The 25371-nt window shown below is 37.1% G+C and overlaps 2 protein-coding genes across 5 annotated transcripts in view; both read right to left on the reverse strand.

The window, feature by feature from the left end:
* Nucleotides 1-23504, reverse strand: part of CCDC138 (coiled-coil domain containing 138) — a 32394-nt gene extending 8890 nt beyond the window's left edge. Inside the window, exons 1-13 of the mRNA XM_069028990.1 lie at nucleotides 23418-23504; nucleotides 21231-21291; nucleotides 20463-20598; nucleotides 19613-19728; nucleotides 18780-18964; nucleotides 17622-17780; nucleotides 16329-16448; nucleotides 14851-14928; nucleotides 14664-14774; nucleotides 12333-12497; nucleotides 11480-11596; nucleotides 10212-10404; nucleotides 7745-7921 (exon numbers count right to left, since the gene is read on the reverse strand). Coding sequence (XP_068885091.1) covers nucleotides 7745-7921; nucleotides 10212-10404; nucleotides 11480-11596; nucleotides 12333-12497; nucleotides 14664-14774; nucleotides 14851-14928; nucleotides 16329-16448; nucleotides 17622-17780; nucleotides 18780-18964; nucleotides 19613-19728; nucleotides 20463-20598; nucleotides 21231-21291; nucleotides 23418-23498 — 1699 coding nt within the window. The 5' untranslated portion in view covers nucleotides 23499-23504. The remainder of the gene's footprint in view (nucleotides 1-7744; nucleotides 7922-10211; nucleotides 10405-11479; nucleotides 11597-12332; nucleotides 12498-14663; nucleotides 14775-14850; nucleotides 14929-16328; nucleotides 16449-17621; nucleotides 17781-18779; nucleotides 18965-19612; nucleotides 19729-20462; nucleotides 20599-21230; nucleotides 21292-23417) is intronic.
* Nucleotides 23505-24569: 1065 nt separating this feature from the next.
* The window catches only part of RGPD4 (RANBP2 like and GRIP domain containing 4), a 34485-nt gene continuing 33683 nt past the window's right edge, over nucleotides 24570-25371 (reverse strand). For all 4 annotated transcript variants that reach the window (XM_069004913.1, XM_069004906.1, XM_069004921.1 and 1 more), the window contains one exon: nucleotides 24570-25161. In XM_069004913.1, coding sequence (XP_068861014.1) covers nucleotides 24856-25161 — 306 coding nt within the window. In that variant the 3' untranslated portion in view covers nucleotides 24570-24855. The remainder of the gene's footprint in view (nucleotides 25162-25371) is intronic.

The following is a 25371-nucleotide window of genomic DNA, read 5'->3' on the forward strand; positions in this document are numbered from 1 at the left end:
AATAGCTAAGTATTACATGACTGTTACTAGAAGAGGGAGAAAATAATGACACAGAGATTACTTGTTATTAGAGAGGGGTATGTCATACTAAATGAATTTCATCAAAATCAAAGTATTCAAACTAAATTTGCAATTAATTAACAAAGATGTGTGCAAAGTTTTGGTGTACTTGTTTGCTTTCAGCACATATAGGTGGGTCCTAACATTATCTAGGCTGCATTTAACACAGTTAGAGATCCTTATCTGTGGTTAAAATATTAAACTAAAACATCTATTAATCCAACACAATTATTCAGTGTTTTCAGAAGAATGAATAAAAATTACAAAGGTAAGACAGCATAATAGAAGAAGGATTTCCTTTTAAATGGTTTGTATTTCAATGTTCAAGCCACATAAGCTGTAAATCATTTCTATCCCTATAGCTTCAAAACACAAGTCCTCAGGACAATTTCACATCTGCTTTTCACACAGGTGAAGGGGAATCCTACCTTAATACAATATTCACAAACTTGACATTTTTATCCTTTCACCATTGCAGAATAAACTCACTTGAAAAGCTGCAATCCTGCAAAGTTACCAGGAAAGATAATATGCTGGAAAATTTTATCTGTTTAAGCATACGAGCATTCTTTACTCCATGCCCTCACTGCTTGTAGTCTGTAAAGTCTCAAAATGTTAAGACTCAAGAGGAACCATAAAGAGGCAGATTTGAGTTTCCTTGGCAAATTCTGACCATTGAGTTTTTAGAAGTACCCACAGAACAGTGCATGCTGTAGAATTCCTAGCAACAGTTATGGGAGCATTCCAGCACAAAGGAAAAGAGAGAGTGTCCAATAGATAATCAAAGTAAGAAGACATCAGTTTACATGTAAATAAGCACAGCTTCTTACTATGGAGAAAATCCTTTTATCTTCACTGGCTTCATTAACTTCCCTATGAGACAAGTGCATCTGGACTTGGTTATCCATGACCATAATATTTTCTTCAAAAAAAAAAAAAATTAAAGTAAGATTCAGTGAATGTGTAAATACAGCTCACTTTTGCAGTTACTAAGTATCTTCAGTGATATCAATATGGTTAAGAAATCACACTTAAGTCCTACCAGAATGTGCCAAAACTTACAGTAAACATGAGAGTATCATTTTGAGATGATTTTTTTTAAAATACACTCTCATTTTGATTTGTGAATAAGTACACACTAATATAAAATATACTCTCTGTAAAGCAGAAAAAAACTTGAAGACAAAGTACATTTAAGTTTTATTTAAAGTAAAGACCAGTGTTTCGTAATGTCCAGTGAGCAGGTAAGTTTTGATTTCATTGAATAAACTTAAGGTTGAGAAAGGGGAGCCTACTAATCTACATGACAGCAGTCAGATATCACTGCAGAAGGAATTTAAGATGTATGATGTCTTTGAATAAAAGTGCAAAAGGTGAAACTGAGGCAGGAGCTCTCTGCCAACAGCAGATTTCAAATCAAGCATGAACCAGACTGCAGTTAACAATGGTATTTTTGATAGGTGAATACAAACTCACTACATAATTTGAAACCCTTTTAACTAATTCACAAGTTTAAAAAAACACAGTAAGCTGCATGAGAAGTGAGAAGACAAGAAGAACACTATTGAACAAGATTGCATATGACAAGTATTCAGCTACAAGGTGATTTAATACTAATGATGTGATGTTCTTCAACACCCACAGAGCAAATTTCTTGGTGTGGTCATGCTACTTATCACTAGATTGTTTCCAGAAAATGTTTCAAGTCTGGTATCCAGGAATTCTCTTGAACAGTGTGTTGCACCTACTGTCCTAGAAACAAGATCTGCTGAGAAAAGAAATTTGTCATCAAAAGTCTTAGGGAGGAAGCTTTGGAGTAGGAAGCCACTGGTTCTTACTATAACAATCTGGATGGTTAGAAGTAACTATTACTTTAATTATCAAACATTAATTTTAGTAGTAATTTTAATGGGAAATGGTAAGAGCTTTGTTAAGCAATATATACATTATATGCCATTTGAGTAAACTGAAACATCAGCATGTAGCAGTTAATATGTTTTGTTCTCAAAATTTCAAAGGCAGTCAGAGCACTCTGCATTTGTAGAAATGTATCACCAAGCCCTTCAGCATTTAACAGATACTAAACCTAATTTCCATGACAATGCCATCAGAGAAGATTTTGTTTTAGATCTGTCTTCAAAAGGGTTCATACCTTCAAGATGGGACTAAAAACCAAACACCATGGCCTGGTAGGCTGCTTTCCTTAATTAAAGTAAGGAAACCTTAAAAAGCTGTGGTACTGAAGTCCTTCTTCCCTATTAAATGAGCAGGAACAGGTCCCTTACCCTTTTCCTCAATGAGAAGCAAGAAAGATGTCTTTATAGATCACTCATTAGATTCAAATACGAAAAGAAGGATCAAGTTGAATGTTATGGCACTCATCTGAAGCCTTGGATTCAAGGAAAAGAGCACCATGACTAAAAAAACCACTGCAGGACTTGCTCCCTTGATTCTGCTTTTATCAGTCAATCTTTGCAGTAAGGGAAAGATGGGCGTCCTCCAGAAAACAAACATGGTTTGGTAATGGGTATGGAGAGCCAAAAAGAAATTGAAAAGGATATAACTGAACTGACAGTCCTCCTATCTGATCATGAAACAAGACAGGAACCAATGAGATAGCTATAGTAAAAATATAGCTATACCAATTTATACACCATTATGTATATACTTTTAAACGAAAATATTAGCAGAATGTAATAAGAGAAAAGAGATAAAATATATTTGTGGAGTTGATTTTCTACTGTCAGGTTCACAACAAGCTGTTAACTCTCACAACTGTGGAATTTAGAAGCAAACTATTTCTTCCCCTGAAGAGAGCTGACTAAACCAACTAGACTGCAACTTAGGCCACTGAGCTCATCTGAAGAAAAATAATTTCTCCATCATGAAAACAACATGAAATATAACATAAATTATTTAGAATTATACAGTGTATCGTAAGAATTACCTACAACTTCATTTCAGTTACTTATTAAGTTTCTAGCATAGGTTAAACTAAGCAATTTGCTTACAGAATATAAGTGGTTAGGTAAGGACCCACTCAGTTGCAAAATTTTGTTCCTCAAATCTACTAACAGTAAAAGTAATGAACAGAATCCACAAAAGTACTGGAATATGGAAAAAACCCCAACACTATGAGAGTGTAAAAGTAAACTGAAACTGAAGTTCTTCTGACACAAAGTAAACTGAAATTACTGCATAACATCTTTAGCAGCTCCTCTCACTCTTATGCCCTGAGAAGCATACTAACCTCAACTTTTTTCACCCCTGACATTTAAAAGTCAGCTTTTGGTACATCTATGAATGTTTGTATATGACAAGAACAATGATCAGTAGAACATTTCACCTCCTCTCCTTAGGCCTTAAGATTTCTGTAAAAAAGGTGAGGCAAACAAGATTGGCATATATAATACACCACATACATTTATCTATTCCATGTATTGGACACCCTGTTACAATTCGAAATATGTTAATGATTGGGTGTACTGGGTCTGGCTGAGACAGAGCTCATTTTCTCCGCAGCAGCCCTCAAAGTGCTGTGCTTTGTATTGGTAGCTGGAAAGGTGCTGGTAACATACCTGTCCTTGGCTACTGTTAAGCAGTGCTGGCAGTGTCAACACTGTCTCTCCAACATTCCCCCACACCAGCAGGCTGGGGTTGGGCAAGATCTTGGGAGGTGACACAGCCAGGACAGCTGACCCAAAGTGACTCTCATACCATATGGTCTTTGCTCAGCAATAGAAGCAAAGAGAAAAGAGGAGGGGAAAGGCAGCGTGAGAGGGGAAGGGGGCATTCCTTACTTATGACATGCGTTCTGGAGCAACCTCTGTGCATGCTGAAGCCCCACTTCTCAGGAAGTGGCCAGATACTACCTACTGATGGGATCTTTTTGTTTCCTTTGGTTCCATGTGTGGACTTTGCTTTTGCTTTAACAAACTGCCTTTATCTTGACCCACGATTTATTTTTCCGATCTTATCTTCTTCCCCCTGTCCTGCTGAGGATGGGAGTGTCAGAGTGATTTGGTGGGCAATCAGCCAGAGCCATCCCACCATACTGGGACAAAATAGTGGGATTATTTTTGGCTGGCACTATACTTCAGAACTATACAATGGCATGGAAACTCACAGATGTCTGGGAAATAACAGTGCAGCTAAGCTTGATGCAACTAAGTTTCAAGAAAAACATACAACTAAGCTTCCTACTGATACCAAAAGTCTTAAAATATTTCTTCACAGAATTCCCCTAGTGTTCCAATGGCCTAGGTGGACAGGTACACTGGTGTTACCTACCCTTGTAGGGAGGAGATGTAGACAGAGAAAAAAAGTACCGAGGAATGTTACCTTTCAGTCCTCCATCATTTCCCATTGAAATGTTGGTGTCAGGACTCTCATGGATTGTTGATGCTAAACTCCTGAAGAGAGATGAAGTGCAAGAAAGGCTGTGTGCCAGTAAGATGAGCAGCAGTAAGACTATTAACTTTAATTTGCCATTAAGGACTTGTGCATAGAAAAAAGACAATACTAATGCCTCAGCTGATGTTGCATTTGACATCATGCTTTCTGTAAGTGAAGCACTGTCAGTGTTGTGTGAACTTGCATTGGAAACCTGGATTCTGAACCCACTGTACCAGACACACTATGAAGCTAAAAGCAATGATACTGATCCAAAATCTCAGAACATGCATACCAATTCCAAATCTGCTTAAGCAGTACTGCAGACTCTATTCTAGTTTCCACCAAGAGAAATATCTGTCTTAGATAGGGACCTTCAGAGAGACCTCAACAAGTTAGACAGCTTGGCAATCACCAACCATAGGAAGTTTAACACTGTCAAGTGCTGGATTGTGCACTTGGGATGGGGCAACCCTGGATGTATGGACAGATTGGGGAATGCTGGAGAACAGCACTGAGGAAAGGGACCCGGGGGTCCTGGTTGGCAGAAAATTGAATATGAGTCAGCAGTGCCCTGGCAGCCAGGAGGGCCAAGCGTGTCCTGGGGGGCATCAGGCACAGCATCACCAGCCGGGCAAGGGAGGGGATTGTCCTGCTCTGCTCTGGGGCGGCCTCACCTCGAGTGCTGGGGCAGCTTTGGGTGCCACAACGTAAAAAAGATACTGAACTATGAGACAGTGTCCAAAGAAGGGCCACAAGGATGGTGAAGGGTCTGAAGAGGAAGCCTTATGAGTACTGGCTGAGGTCACTTGGTCTGTTCAGCCTGGAGAAGAAGAGACAGGGGAGACCTCATTGCAGTCTTCAATATCCTCACAGGGGGAAGAGGAGGGGCAGACACTGATCTCTTCACTCTCATGACCAGTAACAGAAATTGAGGAAATGGCATGAAGCTGAGTCAGGGGAGGTTTAGGTTGAATATCCACAAAAAGAGGGGTTGAACAGGGGGTGGAACAGGCTCCTCAGGGATGTGGTCACAGCACCGAGCCTGTCTGAATTCAAGACGCACTTGCACAATACTCTCGAGCACAGGGTGTGACTCTTGGGGTGTCCTGTGCAGGGCCAGGCATTGTTCTTGACAATCCTGATGGGTCCTTCCAACTCAACATATTCTATGATTCTGTGATTCTTGATATGCAGCTTAAGTAATTATCCTTAATATATGAAGGAAACTAGGCTTCATTTCTGGAACATGGGAGAAATAATTTCTTACAGGGGACAGAACCTGAGGAAGGACCTCAGATAGGTCTGGACTGCACAGAAACATTAGCATTCATTGCTTATTAGAAAAAAAAAAAGCACATGCAGTTAACAGGGAGTAGTACTGCAACATAGTATTTATTTCACATCTGATTCACATTTTTCAGCCTGGACAACTGAAATTCAAATCTGTAAAAATATCTCAAAAAAAAAAAGCTTAAAAATTAAGTTATAGAAAATAATATGCTGAAAAACACCTTCATTGGCCTTTTCTCCAATTTAATTTCTAATCACTTAATCTCTAAAGGTATTATTTTTGAACAAGAGTATTGCAACACTCCTACAGAGCCAGAAAATCAAGGCAGTGAGTTGAGAGAATGCCTAGGATGGTATATATTACAGAAAAAAATAAAAGTCTAGACTTTGCCTCCTGTTGATTGGATGCTGTTGTTTTGGGTAATATGACTTCATATTTTAGTATATGGCCACTATCTATGACTTCATATTTAAGGCTGCACATGAATACAGCTTTAAAACTGAGCATTAATTCCTGTTTAACACAGAGAATCCTCTGAATAGTCACTGCCACCTTCTATAATTTCTTTTAATGACTTTTTAATAGGAAACTTCCAAAGGAATGAAAACACAATTTCCCATCAGCAATACTATTTCTCATTGTTAAAAATTTCTCACAAAACACTATGTATTGGAAAAGAGCAGAACGTGACTAATTTGTGTATTGGCAATTTATTCTACCAAAGAGGAAGGCTCTACATAAGGCTTTATATCCAGTTGCCAAGAAACAATGTTCAATTAAATGTCAATTTAATTAAACAGTACTCTTCCTTCCCTGATTTCACATATATAAAACTACTCTGAGAAGCAAGAAAGCAAAATTTGAGTCTCACAATGCATCTTCATTATTCTTCGAACTGCAGGCACCTAGTGTATCAGCATAACTACTACTAGGTCACAGAAGATGTACGGTTACAGTCATGACCCAAAGAAATACCAGATCCTGTCCACCTTGCTTAGGCTGTTACCTTTGTGCATTCAATTAATTCCTTCCCAATCACTTTCCCAATCACAGTTATGATTATTAGGAAGAATACTTTAGCATAAGACTGCACTAATTACCTGGTCAGAAAAAGACTGCAAAGAAGAATAGAACTTTAGTTAAATATTTTTGCACTTAGGTTGCTACAGAATTGCTTTTTACTAAAGGCTATACCATCCCAAGTCACACACGCTTTCTATTAGACTAGTACAGTGCATAATAACAAAATACTTCCAAAACAGTGAACATTTCTGTTCTTAAAGGCAGTGAGTGATTTTATCTTAAAAAAAACCCAAAACAGTCACAAGGTTTATTCAGCATAGCACTGGAATGCATCACTACCCTCATGCTCATCCAGGTGGTTATCAATTGATCCTTACCTGTATCACCTGGAAAAATGCTTTTCTAGGGCCAAAGCACAGTAAAATTCACCAAAACATAATCATCTTGGCACAGCAAAATTCAGCAGAACATAACCATGTCTTCTAGAAATACCATTTCCAAACACTAGAAACTGAAAAATGATTTGGGATAAGCTGTTCATTCAAACTAGGAAAAGAATTAAAATAAAACCTATTTTTTATCTCCACCTTCTGGCAGGTTTTCATGATTTGGCTTCCCTGGCTCAGCCTGACTTCAAAGAAAAATATCAGCAAGGTAATAGAGTGGAATAAACTGAAAAGCCAAACCAAAAATAGATACATAAAATTCACAGCAAGAAATAAGTAACCAAGGCAAAATATAAAACATAGTAGCTGAGAGGGAGAAGAAAACGCAAGATGACTCAGAAAAAGACAATTCAGAAATACATTTTGTCTTGAATGTACATGATACAAAGAATTGCTAATAGTACATTAGACTATTTATACAGTTTTTACACTGTATTTTTATACTGTTTTTACATTGTTTTTATGCTTTCCTCACCTGTTTTCATCATGATTTTTTAATTTTTTTTTTTTTGCAATTACCCAAATTTACCAGATTCCATGGTCATCTCAAGTAATCCATCAAGAGCACTGGAAAGCAGACCTCTACTGGATACTTTTAGGTGACTTAAGACGACAGGCACACATTGGTATTCCAAAAATAAGGCCTTCCCTTCATCTGTCTTCAAGTCTATGTGAAGGGAATCAAAGGCCTGAGCCAGGTAATCCACTGAAAAATATCAGAATACAGGCAATAAAACTTCTATAATCATTGTTTCATGAAACAATGTGAACAATTATCTGACAGTTACCACGGCAGATACACACTTAAAAGTTAAATAGCTGAAAATATTAAATTTACTTTTTATTTAAAAACATCCTCTGTCTATTTTTATTACTTAATTTATTGTGAGTGGAGAAAAAGACTATCTACAATTCATATGTTTAAGAAAAATATACTTACAGGTGTAATATCCTGCAAATATTTTGTTAGAGAGGAAAGAAAATACAAACTTGCATAGTTTGAGACAATGTTGGTTTCAACATCTGGGAAACCTCTATTAAGGGAGTCAATGGCTGATTTGTCTGAGTGAGAGCAACTACTTTCATGAGAGCAAATACTCCCATTCCTTCTATAAAAAGCTGTAGTTTCAGTATAAACATTTTATATTCTCATCTATTGTGAGAAATTATACGAAGGATGTAGATTAAGTGAACCGCTCTATTTTCTTAATTTCCTGCTGTCAAATCTTCCTCAGTATCTTGGAATTGCATTGATCATCTGGAGCACAGAAAATGAAGTAGAAGGAAACAATTTATCCTACTGCATAAGTTTAACTACGGTGCCATCTGCTGGATACCGACATTTGGAAGGAAAGAGGACATATGTTCAAACCAAATCTGCCACTTTATCACCAGATTATTAGTGCCATGTGGTCAGAGTGATCAAAATTCATACATGGTGATATCTGACATATGTTTAACAACAGATCATATTTCCTGTGTTACAGAAGCCAGCAGTAAAAAGCAACCATGAGAAGCTAAACTGATTCATTCTAATCAAGTGTTCATCTGCTTAGGGTAAATCAGTCTCTGCAATGACTAGTTTTTGTATTGCAATTCTTCTTGAATTTTTTTTATCAAACATTCCTAGAATATGAATCTCAATTTGAGGCTAATTATAATGCTTCACTAAAATATGTTGACTGAAATAGTTCCCTCCAACAGCTGGAACATTGTGTTAGCTCATGAATGATGTCAGGATGGTCTTCCACCATGTTTCAATCCCGTGTTTACTGTAAATACTCACAATACAAATACTGCACAGGTCATTAAGCACAAAAACATACTAATCTGCTTAAACATCTAATCCAGAAGCACAACTTCTGTGAAAGAGAACTCTATTCATTATTTATGCATTTAAAATCTTTGGCATTCCTGTTTCACGTCAATCAGCGTGCCACAGATTGTAGCAATTTTGTGACGTGGATCTCTGCTGTCTAAGAAACGCCCCAAAATTTAACATATTTCATGCAAGAGACTAAAAAAATCAGACGCCAAAGCAGGCATCTGATTTTGATGTTTTGGCATGGTTTTTCAGGAGTACCTAGAAAATTAATATCTCTGTAACCCGTATCAATCTCTTTGTGTTATTGACAAAAGAAACATGTTACTTGTAAAGATATTTTAAAATACAAACCATTCTAAGAAAAAATGGTAGCAAAAATAGAATAATGGAATAATTTAGGTTGGAATCTAGTCCAACCTTCCTGTTGAAAGCAGGACCATCTCTGAGGTTAGGTTAGATTGCTTGGTTGTAACCCCACTAAAAAAATTACTTGCTATGAAAATGATCTGTGCTTTTAAAATGTCTTTGAAAAGGGAAAAATAAGTGGTTAGTACCACAAAGAGCTGGAAAAGGGTTATAGAGATGTTTGTTCTTACGCTACCTTTGTAAAACTTATTCTTGCAGAAAATCCCAGTTATGCAGAACCACAGCACTGCTATGTTGCTGCAGGTAAGCAGCAATCACATTTTACACCTGCTCTTAATGGTATAGAATTACTTTTCTACCTGACTTCCATATAAAGGATCTGCAACATCTCGTTCCCTGTTTCCCTTGAAGAAAGATAAGACTTCCAAACTGAAGGTAGCAGTTAAAAAATCACCTGAGAGAAGAGTTATTTTATTCTTTGAGTTGTATTTTCCACACTTTTTCTCACACTGTCCAGACACAATCTGATTCGTGCAATCTCTCAGTGTCTACTTTGAAACCTTTATCTTCTCCCCCCTCTTCAGAAATGCTGATTTGTCTGGCAAGTCATCACATTAAAAGAAACACAAATTGCAACATAAAATGAATAATGGCAAGATTCATACTTGTATAATTTGCTTCACAATACCCAAGTAAAACCACTTTTTACTAATAAAGCATAACAGACTCTACAGTATCATTAGATTGTTTTTAGTCCAGGCACATGACTGAAATAGAGAAATTAATATAAAAAATGTTGACTTACCTTGTGTCACTGTTTTAAGCACAATCAAAGTTGACAGAAACCTCAGAGGCATACAGGAACTCTTAAAGAAAGCTGCTGACTTTGATTTACTCCCTGTAGACTGTTCAGAAGAACTGTCTGGGTTTGCCTTACTCACTATGCCTTTGAAAATGTCTTCTCCAAGTCTTCTCATGGTTGATCTCATTGTTGCATGCTGCTTCAAAAGTGCATATAGTTAGTGTAAACATTAAAACATAACATACATACGTTCTCCATGCAATTAAATATTAAGCAGCAAATGGTGTGATCATGTATTGGAATATGATCAGTATAAGAGATACTGCTTTGTGTTCCAAAAGCAGTTGAACAACATTATCACACTGCCTTCACACTTCAGCAAGAGACTAACCAGCGAGAGTCCTGCATATGCTGACATTATTTAAGTTCTGGTTCCAGAAAAAGCTCAGTTTCAGTCAACTCAATTTTGTAAGCTTGACTGAAGTTATATCCTTTAAAAGCATTTACAGAATCAAGGTCTAAATATGAAGCTTAAGAACACTGTACAGGTAACATCTACTAGACATTTCATCATGAGCTGTACAGAAATATTACCACAGAATCAAACTCCACATAATGCTTGTTTAAAATAAAGTTACTTAATAGAACTAAACTCAACATCTTACAATTGCATTGAATTTAAACTCACGATATTACAAAGTTTCTAGCTTTTGATTTAGCAAATGAACATTGACAGCACAATGCTGAGTCTTTACAGCATGACTACTGTATTTTTCTTTATTATACTGCTAAATACTTTCTTATGGCAGTCTAGTCAAAAAGAGCAAGGAATGTCTCATGGTTAGACACCAAGCAGTGAACAGAAAAATCAAAATTTCTTCACTGTTTTGCCACTCACTTCCATCAATTTAAACAAATCTCATTCATAAAGTACACAATAAAATAACTGCCTTTTCTAGTGTAAGTTTTGCAAATACATATGCAAAAATACAGTTTCTTATGTGCTTAGACATCACAACAGAGATCAGATATGGAGGTAAACTACATTTAGATACACAACGCAAAATTTAAATTTAACTTGAAAAAGAATTTGTTTTTCATTTGCCATCTCTGGTAAAGACTATGAATCTATGCTTTACAAAGACAGCAGTTTCTTTTCTATATGCTACCTGAAAACATACATTTTTCATATGTATTTAAAATGCAAAATCCATTAATATCTTCTGTGAATTATTCTTAAAAAAATACTGCATCAGGACTACTTGTTTTACCTGTATATCAGTGTCTAACTGTCTTATGGACCAGTAAATAAATTTAATCACAGGCATGTGCAGTTTAGGATTCACATATGGCATCCACTGGAGTTGCTCAGCAGCTATAGGCAACAGCTGCAAAAGTATACAAAAATAGAATTACATGCAGTATATGAACTATTCTATATACTAACTGTAAGTGAAAAACAAACCTTTCTCTTAGAGTTTATCAGATAACATATGCAAATACTCTCTGAGCAGATGCAGTATAGGTAACAGAATTATATGCATACACAGGTTTTAAATTGTACAGGTTTATGTTCAGAGTGGAGATACATGTGAGCTCAGTCTCAGTAAATCCAATCACAGTGGCTACTAGTCTTTTATATAATGAAGAAATACAACAAAGTGAATTTTCTGAACACCTCGCTGATTTCTACATCTTGGTATCACAAGAAAGAAAACAATAGAGGTGTTGAAAGTACAGCATAGTATCACCTTTCATAGGTGATAAATTGAAATTTTAATATCTAAACAGGCATAAAACCATTTTAAATTGGACCTGTTCATCTCCTTAAAACAACAACTTAAAACCACAACATAAAACACAAGGCAAACTATCACCTCACAGAAGTGACTTGAAATAAAATGCTGAAACTCTCATGTTGAGACAGGACACCACACTTTTTATTAAAAATTATCTGTATGCTTTACAAATGACAAATTATCTATTATATCTCACATTTGGAATGAATATTCACTTACTAACAATTATTTTAATTACATGTTGACCTGTTACACTCTCAGAATCATTTAAACCACCCAGAAATCTGAAAACATTAACACAAGCAAGCAACCCAAACCCCTTTACCTTCATACACTTTTCCTGAGTATAGAGTTTTTTTGAGCTCCAAGTAACCATAGGTTTATGACTGTCCTCTCTCTCTTCTTGTGTTTTTATTTTGCTAAGATGCTGGTCTGTGATCCAATCCATAAGACAAGTTAAGAGCTCATAAACTTGTGAATTCAAGGGTAGCTGTAATATATCCACAATATCAGATATTTCAGCTTTCAATTTAATGCTTTTTCTAAGCTAAAATAGTAACAGACTGAAATACATGAGAGTACATTAGCTATGAAATATTGTGCATAACAGAAGGGATGAAAATTTTACGCCCGATAAAATCTGAGAGGTGAGTTACTGTGGTGTGAGCCTGTGGAAAATGTATCCAAGGAGACAGTGACCTTGAACAGACCATGTGTGCTCTGCTGGGCCTCGTACCTAGGGTTTGAGAAGCCTGTATAGTACTAATGTAACTGTAACTTAATACCTCTGGGAAAGGTAACCTCTGTGTGGATCAAAGGTTGGAAGGTGGCAGTCCTGACTGGGAGAGCACCGGACATCAAGGAGTCGGAGATCCACAGCACAGTTAACTTGAGCAGGTGCAGTCTGTGCTGTGTTGCACTGATCACTCAACGGCACAGTTTATCCTGTGCTTGGCTGCAGGATAAACTCAGGCAGCTCCCACTTGGCACTGTTGATGCTGCCTGGCCTTGGCCTTGTCTAAAAGGGAAACAAGTTCTTCTCCCATGAACGTCCTTCATCAATAGAGTTGTTTACTTGCAAGAAAATGATATCATAGCTTGAGTGGCCAAAGAGGAGGGACTTCCCTCAATGGACAGGCTCTGCTCAGCATGCCATGGGAAAAGTCCACCAGGGCTCCATCTGATGCTGCACAAACACAAGGTTCCCAGCATCTAAAGGAACACAAGATTTACTCACTCTCTATACTCCTCCTCTTACTCTGTCTTATTAAAATAGCCATTTAATTAAGCCATTTGTTGTCAGGCCTTTCTTACAAAGACCCAGAAGGAACCCTGAAGCATTTCCTTCTCTCTCACCTCACTCCCCAGTGCAAAACAGACACCTTTTGTGATGGTTTCTGGGTGTGAAAAACATATACCCATAATTTATTTTGTACTTGGACAAATGGTAGTAAAACAGCTTGGAAAAAGATTTCACATACAGAATCACTACATTTTATTATTCTGGACAAATGAATTACAGGAGAGAGCAAGTCTTTAATGTCCTCCACATGGGGAAATTAGTATTTCAGTGCCACTAGACCTACTTTATTTCATTTCATGCAATCCACTGTTGTTAAATTTAACTGGGTAACTAGTATTGTTTAATAAAAAAGAACAAAGACTTCATGAAACTGTCATCTTGGCTCTACTACACTGCAATGAAATAACTCTACAAAAGAAATCCAGAGATACCTGAAGACAGGCTCCACAAACAATTTCCTAAAGACCTCGAAAGTTTTCTTCTATCTACCTTCAGATAACTCTTTTCTTCTTCACTCAGAACTGTAACTACTGATACTATTTGTATTTCATGTGCAAACCAAGTATGCTAAAACCTATATAAAAAGAATTTTTTGGCTATATATAGACAGCACAGTTTTAAGGCATCCATTGTAGATCAATTAGATAGGGTGGTGTGAATATCTTTCTCATTTCACAGTTAACCTCTAGCTGGAAAAAAAAAGCGTAACCAGCTGGGAGATGTTGGCAGAGTAATACCATAAATGGAACAACATGGAGACAGAAAGAATTTCATTAAGAAGATTTTTTAAGGAAAAAAAGTTGATTGTTTAGGAACTATGAATGAACACTGCATTTAATCTCTGTCCTTCACTAATGATTATTTCTCAAAAAAATAATAGTAGTATATCACTTTTGGTTTAGAAGATTAAGGTTCTTTATTGGATACTTCTGAAAGACTACTTTTTACCTGGTGTTATTCATAAGGACAGTGCTGTACTGTAGCAGTAACCAGAATAAGTCTAAGATTTGTTCTGACACAGCAAAAGAAACCTGTGACAGTGGATGCAGGTTATAATTCTAATTGGCAGATGAAAGATGACATGATAGGAGGAGGGAAAATTGCCATATAAATAAAAATATACACATGTACATACACATAAGCAATATGAAATCCAAGACATAATTTTAGCAGCAAACTTAATTCTTTGTTAAGTGTGGGTTTTCCTCCAATATAATCTGTTTCTTTTCTTAGCGTAACTCATAAATTGCAATCGGAAGCTACATTTTGCAATTTTTAGTAGATGCACAGAGAACATTACACTGCCTGATGTCTTTTGAATGAAAAGATTCAAGACTTCTGCTTAATTCTTACCGTAGCTGTTTTTGATGTTGCCATCACTTTTTCCTGTTTCACAGGTTTGCTTTGTTTCATCACTTGACATAAATCATTAGATTTCCGTACCATTGAAAATTCATGCTTCCTCTACAACAAAATGCAACAATAAATTATATTTCACTGGTTACCTATAAAAGAAGGTACATGTAAGAACAAACCTTACTTGTAGGTTCTCTAAACGAGCTTGTACTTTTCGTGCTTGACCTTCCAACTTCTTGTTCAAATCAGTTACATCACTCAACTGAAAAAATCAGAAAATATTAAACTATCTGTAAATTCAAAACTCACTTCATTACTGTCATAGGTTATTACACTGAAGTAACTTGATATTGTTGAGCAGCTAAGTTATTTAAGTTCAAGTTTTTTCTTATTAGCATGTAAAATGATAGAAACAAAATCATCATCCACCTCCCTCAACAAATGACAGGATCATAGACTGGCTGACACTTGAGAGCACCTCTGGAAGACATTTCATCCAACCCCCCCAGCTCAAGTTGGGCCACAAGGAACTGGCTGCTATGCCCAGACAGCTTTTGAACAGTTCCAAGGTGTGAGACTCTTACCACCTCTGTGGGCGACCTGTTCCAGGATAAATAAGACAGCAGCAGTATCTCTTTGTTGACCTGCAGCCCAACATTTCAGAGTGCAGGGGAAGAATAAGCACTACAATGACACTCCAGATATATAGGCATTTCACATTTGATTACTTTTCATGATGAAGTGACATAAAAATGAGCAAAAATTCAAGAATATTATAATAGTCTTGTTAATGGGGAAGATGATTACTGACCATGCTAAAAAACCAGTTTGCTTGGTGAGAAAAGATCAGGAAAACTGTAATCTCCATTTAAATAAAAAAAATGCTCTATCCATACAGCAATAAGCAGCATAATCATCACAGAAGCCCTCAGCTTGCACAGAAATGCAAAGATTTTATAGTGAGAGGAAATAACAAGACAGATGGGTTGCATCATAACAATCAACATTCTAAGAGTTAGGTCTGACTTACTGCAAGGGAAGGTTCTGCTGTAGATTTTTATTGTACTCAGATTATCAGAACTTTATTAGTTCAATGAATAAACAATAGTAGAATAATTTAGATAACAATTTTTGTATCACCCTTTTAGGTCAGATTTAACAGTCAAGTGAGACAAATTCCTACTCTATGCATTACTATGAAACACAGTTCTAGTTTACAAATTGAGAAAATACTGCCTTCATTAACATTTGCAAAAACAACTGAAAATACTGATCAAAATGAAGTTAGAAATAAAGATTCTACTTTTTATTTAATAGAATCCGCACAGCAATTTGGCATAGCAAATCTGCACAGGGTGGATTTGATTATGTCATAAAACACTTTCTCTCCATCCATTCTCAATGGATTTTCCCTTCCTAACAATTAGCTGTTGCTACTGAGGCAGTGGAATAAATCCTACATCTTTTTTATGCTGTAACAAGTCAGAAAGGCTAAATTTCAAGTACTAGAAACAGGTGAGAAAAGTACTTTCAGTCATTCATACAATTCTTGTCTTAGAGAAACAAAAGGTCAGCAGTTTTGCAAACTAAAGCTGCTCAAATATTTAAAATTGTTGACTGTAACTTGCAGAATTATTTATAACAGGAAATAATTAATTTTACCTGTTTTCTTAAAGAGTCATTCACTTCCTTCAAGCTGTCAAATGATGACTTCAGCCTCCTATTTTCTTTAGTTATTTCTCTCAAGGCTTCTGTCAGCTGCTTAACTTCTGCCTCATGTTGCTATAGAAATACCAAATTTAAAAACATGATTTAAGAGAGACTATTCTAGAAACAGTAAGTTCCACTTATGTGTTAAAAGAATCAGACAAACTTTCAAATTCATGTTCTTCATGTCCAAATTCGCGAGTTCAGTGAACAGCGAGAAAAACAAGATCCGTACTGCCTATCAAGGCAGATCTGCACAGAAACCAAGAGCAACATGCACAGCCTACAGCTGCTATTGCTGCCCTATTCTACCCAGCCCAACTATATATATGTATATTTCTCAAACAATTCAGATGTGGGATGCATTTGTGAACTAAAAGCAGTGACAAAGTTTTTACTTACAGCTCACTCTTACAAATATTTACAAAAACTGTGACTGTGTTTTGAGGTTTCAGCTCATGTTTTGGGCTTTGCTTACTCTGAATCACACAGAGTGAGAAACTAATCCTATGCCTTGTAGAGACTGGGGCTCAGGTTTACAACACAAACATATGAATTGTTAAATACAACCTGCATATTCATTGCCATTCATCTCTTACCCCTGAAATTTGTTTTATATTTAATCTTCTCTAGACCTTAGATGTAAGTACCTCAGTTTTGATAAAACAGCAAGATTTTATTCTACTGAAAATATTTCAGCTTCCATTTCTCCCCTTCCATGAATTCACTCTTGTTTACTCATTCACCCACTCTTTCTTCCTATGCCCCCAAAATCAGGTTGGTCTTCCTCTGAATTTCTTGAGTCTTTGGTTGCTAGTGCGCTCTACAATAGGTGTTATGCCATAAGATCTCAATGTGTCTTAAAGCATTCTCAAGGAAATCCACTGCAACTACAGCTAATGCAAAGATACTCATTTAACTTACACACAATTACAGATAGACCACTATTTTTTCTCTAATACTGGTCACATAGCTTTCCCTATTTTACAAACAAGTTACCTCCTTTTTCTAACTTGTAACTGTAAAATGTACTACACATCAGACAATTAAATGCACCATTTTGAAACAGAAGTCATACAAAAACTCTAGCAACATTGTTCAGTACTTTTTATTTAAATCTTTTCTTTGGGGATTTCAAGCACTTCAAAGAAATAAGCAGGATTTCCAGCAAACGTGATGGCTTAAGATAACTACAAACAAGTTAAAGGGCATATAGAGCAATATCTATCATTAAATACATTATCCCACCTCTTTTATAACTCCAAATTTTGTGTGAACTTCTTCCTCAACACCTCTTATTTTAGCCAAAGCTGCTTCATGTTTAAAAAGCAATGCTTCTTGTTCTGTTAGAGAACACTCTCGTTTCTGCAGTTGCAGAGCATATTCCTGCTGTGCCGAACTTTCTCTCTGCATCAAGAAAGAAAAAGTTAAACTACTTAAAAAACCCATGTGAAGTTTTCCCACATTATGCTGAATTTAAAATTTTGTCCCAGAGATATACTTAGCTCTTTGTGAAATTACAGTTACACAAGACTTACTAATACAAAGTATCCTGATGGCCACCTCTGCTCAGTTTCCTCCCACATTAACCCAAAAGATTTCCATGTGCATTGGAATGGCTCAGCCTCCCAAAATATAAAACTCAACTCCACACAGTTGCTCTAGAAAATCAAACTTTGGCTTTTGCTTCCAAAATATCTGGATAATGGTATTAACTGTAAGACAGAACAGTGTCTGATGTGACTGTCTATGCTGAACACTAGATTAATGATATTGTTTCTTCAACTAGTGAGAAGCATCCCTGAAAAAGCAGTGAAGAAAAAAGAGATACAAAATTATTTTTATCTCATATGCTGCAAAAGACAGCCACAGCAGGGAATCCAGCAGAAGCTTAGGGAACTATTACAGAGTAAAACCATATAGGAAGTTCTTCTGTTAGTAGCCTAAACCTGCTGGAGATGAACTGGTGGGATGAATAGAGGGATTTTTGCAGGAGGCCATGATGGCAACTGCTTTGGAATGCCTAGAGTCAGGAGAATTTCAGGTATTCTCAGCAGAAGCAATGGTTGTGGGTGCTTCCCTCTATGCCCGGTGTGTCACAAGACAAGTCCTGGATGTAGAAACACTGTGTTCAAACTCCCTCAAGCTGAATCTGCCCACCTACTCATCTACCCACAACTCAAGTCAAAGCATCATTACCGAATCACTGAACTACTCTAGGGAAGAGGCAGATGAAGACTGATTCAGTATATAGGTAAATGTGATTAGCATAAAGTAATAGTAATATGTAATAGTTTTAATATATAAGTAAGTTTTACTATATAAGTAATTTCAGATTTCTTTCTCAAAAGTGAGAATCTTCCTAGCATTATTCAACAAAAATTTTAAGGTGATTGCATTTCCTACCTGGAGCTTCTGATGTATGACAAATAATTCATCATAAATTTGACTGATGTAAGGTGGTATTAAACCTTGCCTATTGCATGCCTGAGCACCAGTTCCATGCACAATTTTCTTTAACAAACCATTGCTAATAATTTGGTCCCTATTTTCTTGAGTATTTGCAGACAAATGAGTTGGTAAAGTGGGGCCTGTGGACATGGAAAAAAAATGCATTTTACATTAAAAAATCAGTCCTAGCTAAATATTGATATGATTGTTGTACAAAATCAGAGAAAATGTGTTCTAGGAATTCAGAGTTATAAATATACAGCAAGATGTATCAAAATGTGAAAGTAATCTAAAGAATTACAGAGATGTGATCAAAGTTCTTGTTCCATGATTTATTCAAACTGATCAAGAATCAACAGTCTTATAAGTAAAACTATACCCTCCACTACAATATAGAAATCCCAGAGATATCTGTATGGAATATATGCACAGACTGAATCATGTCACCAAAATCTCCTATTGTTTTTGTAAGGGCTTCAGGCAAGTGATTTGCTGCTGATTAGACCTTAGGGTGACCCCCAATTAAACAGAACAAGACTTAAGAAACTACTGGACACCACATGAGAAAATAACATTAGTATTGCTTCAAGTATGTCTGAATGTCCTAAAATAATTCTAAAGAAAGTACTCATACTAATGTGAAAAGTTAAATCCCCACATTAAAATACATTTTAGGTGATTAGTGTATTTCTGAATTGAATTGAAATACATTTACTAGGGAGTTTTTTAAGTTACATGTTATACTTCACAGAGAGTTGTAAGAATGTATAAAATTAAATATTTATTACCTGTTTTTGTGTATATAGCTGTATTTTGAATTGCATCAGTTTCAGAGCAAATAATGCCTTTTTCTTCTACTTCCAGACCACTTGAATCACAAAAAGAATCTTGCTCATCATCAAAACTAAAAGTACAAAAGAGCAGTAACTTTAAATTACTCAATTCCTTTCTAACATGATATATAACAGAGCACTGAAAGAAGTCTGTATAAAAAGGCAAACATTGCATAATGTAAGACTTTGATATTTTAGTGATAACAAATAGCAGAGTTAAATCATTTGAATGAAAGCCATTATTACTCACAAGCCTCAACCACAGCAATTACATGTTGCTGACTTAAAAGTTGTTACAATAACCAGGCTTTTCATGCTGCAAGTACATGTAAGCAACAGGTAAAACCAACACTTCTCTCACCACAAACCACCAAATCCCTGGAGAATAAGAAATACAACCCCCCTTTTTAAATTATATTTTTCCTGTTTGGTGTAAAATAGCCCTTAAAAGAGATTTCTTGGCTGTTAGAATTGAATTATCTCTAAATAAACGTAAATCTGTTTATCAGTCTGGGCTATTTACTTTTCTCCTAGTTCATTTTTTTATCACCTAGTTCAGTTTATGTCATTCCTGTATCCCCTTAGCAATTCCAACATACACAGATTAGAAGTAGAAAGTGAAACAATATTCCTCATAAGAATCAGCATCTTCATTATCTCATCAATTGGCCACAAGCAATTCTTTACTTAACAAGAAAACAAGAAACTTAAAACAAGTTTTGCACAGTCCAAATACATTGTTTACTCATGGTTTATCTGGATTATGAGAGAAAATAAATAATAAAGGAGAACTAAAAATACCTACCAATCCCAGTCTTTCAAGCTTTTTTGGAAATCACTAGATCTGATGCAGTTCTCTCTTCCAGTTTGAGTAAATTCTGACTCTAAAGAACAATTTGATAAAGAAATAGCTGCATTTTTCAGTGAGCTGTCAGTGTCACCTGAAATACATAAAGTTGCAAAAATTTTATTTTGCATTTGAGAAGTTGACATTAAGATATCAACAAGGACTTAGCAGAAGTGCTTTCCATGTAGTCATATAGGTTTAAGAACCAAAACCACCACTGATGCAGCCTGATGAATTATGAAATTAATTATAAAAGCTTAAACCACAGTAATAATTATTTAGATTTCACACCAGATTTGTCTTTCTGAAATTTTAGGGCTTGTCTGCACATTGAAATTTTTCTGTAACTGAAGTCTGATAAATACATTGTTTTAGCCTGCTGTCCCCATGCACCAGTTTCTGAAAGAGCCCAAATACATTCTAAATATTAAACATTTATGTATCTTTAAATTACAGCCAAATACATGCATCATGAGGTGGACTGCTACCAACTAATTCAAGCAGGACTTAAACACAAACAGGCTGTGAACCATTGCTCCAAAACATCCTCTGTGCTCTTGTTAACATTCCCAGGCTGGCTCAGAGGTATCACAACCCCCTGATCAAGATTACCTACCTATTTAAAATGACAAAGTACAAAACTACATTAAAAAAATTTAGGAACAATACAGCTTTAGTATATATTTCCGCTGCAAAAGACATTAAAGCACCATTGCTTGCTATTACCTTTGTAAACAAGGGAGCTTCTGCTTTTATATTTGGTATGCAATGCTCCTGAGAGGCAATCCTACAAGAAGGCACAAAACCACAGCATTCTAGTCAGACTTTTCAGGGAAAAAACGTGTTACAACAACTTACTAGTTTAACAGTTACAACCTTGTGACAGAATTCTTACTACAAACAGCTGGCTTTGAAAAGGGAAGTGTTTTTTTTTTTTTTAAATACATAAATGTAAATGATCCTCCTATTAATATAAAGAGGCAAATCTATTCCCTACAGTCTAATAAGGAAATACTCATAGTGTTATATGTTAGAATATTTGAGAAACTATAAAGCACTATGCAGACAGTAACATAAAATAAAGGCATGAAAGTAGAATTAGGTAATCATGGAAACAGTCCCATCTAACTTCATATCTAGGCTTTTTATGCCAAAGTTTCCTGCTCTACTTTTTCATATTAATTTATAAGTACATACTAAAAAAGTGAATGACAGAAATTTTAGGCTACAAACAAAATCAATTAAATGTACATTACAAAATATCAGATTCAAGGCAGCTCTCATGATCTTGTTTCACTACATCTCTCTTATATGCTCTAAATCCAGTGATAAACTGCTGTATTTTCCTGCACTTGAATGACCAATTTTAATTAAATTACAAAGCACACAAACACGTGTAACATTTTCTTCCTTGCAAGCATTAAAATCTCAGTGACAGTCTTTTAAAAGTAAGTTTTAAAAATTACTTTTTCTTAAAGAACAGTTCTGTAATTCAAAGCAGAATATTCCCTGAGAAAAATTACCCATAGAATCTAGAACTCCATCTAATGCTATTCAAGTTGCAAATCCTTCTGCAGGAACTAAAGGCATATACAGCCTGATTTTAGCTGCTAAAAAACTCAAATCTTCACATCGCATTTAGGATGGTTCCTGATCCTAAAATGGCAAGGCACTTTTCCTAAGAGAAAAAAGGCTGGGTTTTGTATTCATTTGATGACTCCCAAGACCAACTCAGTAACCCAACCCAACTCAAAGTATCTAACTCAAACCCACTTTCAATCTCTCCCAATCTCTGGTTCCTCATGGGTATTTTTCCACCATATGACTTCCCTCGCAGCATGATTTTGAACATTTAAGGTCTGTTATCCCCTGGACACACTGGAAGTATTTGACCCAGGAAGTACAGATGCATGAAAACAACTGCAAAAATTTGCTTCACTGAAAGAAAAACATTTCAGGCAAAATAAAGGTGCCTGGCCAGGAAATACTCCTTTTACTAAGTATCAAAGGCTTTTGAAACACCAGCATGGGGGGGGGGGGGGGAGGGGTCTTTGCTGCTGGATTTTTAGGCAGATCAGTTTTCCAATCCACTGTGCAGACCCATAAATATTTGTCAGCACAAGTAATAGAAAAAGAGGAACCACAATACAGTTCCTTCATTCATATGAGTACAAAGAACCTGATCTTCTCTGGTGTAAAACAACATTGCTGTACCTTGGCAAGGGAATTATACCCATCATAATTAACTGTCTGGTCATTGCAGCAGTCTCTAATGGGCTATGGGTTTGATTCCTGATTGACGAGATATAGACCAATTTCTTGCTCTCTGACAAGAGCTAATCACTAAGCTTTACCAAAAAAAAAAAAAAAGAAAAAAGAAAAAAAAAATCACAAACGCGCCTAATGCATTCTAAGTAAGGCTGTCAATTACTGTGGTAAACAAAAAGATAAGAAAGAAAGGAGTTATCCTATTATATATGTTTCATACAAGCTCAGTATACTCCTACGAGGATTCACATATTTTCTCACTCAACTGGCAGGCACCAGGTCTTAGGCAAAAACTAAATGCTAAACTGTGTCTTGGTACCGCATAGAATCTGGAATTGCAGTATCTAGGGAAATCTGCTCAGAGAAGGCTGACTCTTCAAAACTTCTACTCTACAGCACGGGGACAGGGAGGAGCAGCAAGAACACGTAACCTCCACAAGTCTGTTTAAACCCCACTTTTGTCTCGCACTGCCCGGGTACGCAACAGCACGGCGCTCACAATGAACCCCGAGGGAGAGGACAGACCCCCCCACCCTGCGTCTCCTTCAAACACTTCAGGAACGCGGCGAGGAGGAAATGGCTTTTCTGTGCCGCCTCCTCCTCCCGCAGGCCGCCCGCCCCGGCCCCGTCTCGGCCCCGTCTCACCCCCGCCGGCCCCCGCGGGCAGCGCCCCTGCAGCCCCCGGGCGGAGCGGCCGCGGCTGAGGCCGGGCCCGGGGCCCGCCATGGCGGCACCGCCGCGCTCGAACCAACCGCCACGGCCCGCGCCGGCGCACTCGGGGCCGCGGCAGCGCCGGCCGGGGCGGGCAGGGCAGGGCAGGGCAGGGCAGGGCAGGGCAGGGGGAGCCAGCGCCTTGGGCCCGGCGGCGCGGGCGCACAACAACAAGCACCGCTCTCCGCTCCTCTCCGCCGCCGGCACAGCGCGGCCGGAGAGCATCGCGGCCAACCCACGACCGAGCACCGCCCTGGCAACTGGACCACTCAGTGCCACCTCCTTAAACAACTCCAGCGACGGTGATTCCAACACGGTCAATGTCCAATCCCGCTTTCTGGGAAGAAATACCTCCTACCTAAACCTCCCCTGGCACAGCGTAAGTCTACGTCCTCTTGTCCTGTCGCTGCTTGCCTGAGAAGAGAGGCCAAACGAGCCCTAGCTCCAGGCTCCTTTGAGTGGTTGTAGAGAGGGGTAAGGTCCCCGAGGACACCTGAAGGCGTACTACTGCCATCCTTTAAAAATAAATAAATAAACCCCGAAATAAAGCTAAGTTAAATGCATGGTGCCAACACAGCGCTGTAGAGTATCAGTTTAAATAAACCCCACATTCACCCATGCATACTCACTCTTGAGAGGCAAAGTTGTAAAAGGTACAAGCATGCTGGCATACACAAGCTAGAGCCTGCAGCGAGGTCAGAGAAGTTGGCCACAGCTAATAAAATACTTAAAGTATGGCAGGTAAAATCCCAATGTTAAGTAGATGTTTTTCATTAAGCCAAGATTTTTAGAAATAGTTTAAGTACAAAAAAAAAAAAGTTGGCATACTGCTCTAGCAAAACATTGATCAACCATTTAAAAACTGTGCTCTCGCTTTCAAATACTGAGGTGATATTCAGAGACTCCAGACAGAACAAACCAGCATCCACCTGGCTCAGCCTACTTTCTGTACACTGAAATACCCATTAACTTTCAAAGGCCTTCAGAGTACAGTCCAGCAAATTGCATCTACAATCTGCACATTCAAAAGAGCTTCATGAGAGCAAGAACCAAGTTATACAGTTACTTTCTTTTAAACAAACCAAAGTGAAGACAAGACATTTATTTTAACAAGACTAGGATTTAATTTTTAAAATTTGACACTTGATACAAATATGTCAGGATAACACAAATACACCTGAAATATGCCAGTGCCTGAACTTTATTTACCATGCAAAAAAATCAATTAGAACACATAAAAAATTCAACTATAACCTGTAATTTTACATTTATACATCAGAAGTGTCCATTTTAAGAAGTTGAAATAATTAGTCAATAACATCTAAGTACTGATTTATACTGCTAGGACATTTGTATACTCAAAGAAATAATTCTATATTTGCCCACAGTCTGTAATGACAATTCTTCCATTTACTAGCCCTTTAGGAGAACCAAAGGATTCGATCTTTTTCACTACATCCATTCCATCTTTCACAAACCCAAATACCACGTGCTTGAAGTCCAAGTGTTCTGCTTTTTTAAGTGTTATGAAGAACTGAGAATTATTTGTATCCCTGCCCTTATTTGCCATTGACAACAATCCAGGACCAGTGTGTTTCACTTCAAAATTCTCATCTTCAAATGCTGTTCCATAAATTGACCGTCCACCTGTTCCATCATGGTTAGTTATATCTCCTCCCTAAAAAAAAAAAAAAGCACAGCATTAACTGACAAGTCCCAAAACATAACCCAAAAATTATATTTCCTTTCAACAGTAAAGAGTTTTGGAAGAACTCCTTTTTCATTTTCACAAGTATCAATATCTACTTAGATGTAGGGCTTCCCAGCTTCAGCAGGTTTGCTCATGGCAAGGGAAGCCGTAAAGTGGAAGGTTTATCCCTTATTCGGA

Source organism: Aphelocoma coerulescens, chromosome 1 (assembly GCF_041296385.1).
Source record: "Aphelocoma coerulescens isolate FSJ_1873_10779 chromosome 1, UR_Acoe_1.0, whole genome shotgun sequence".
Taxonomy (NCBI): domain Eukaryota; kingdom Metazoa; phylum Chordata; class Aves; order Passeriformes; family Corvidae; genus Aphelocoma; species Aphelocoma coerulescens.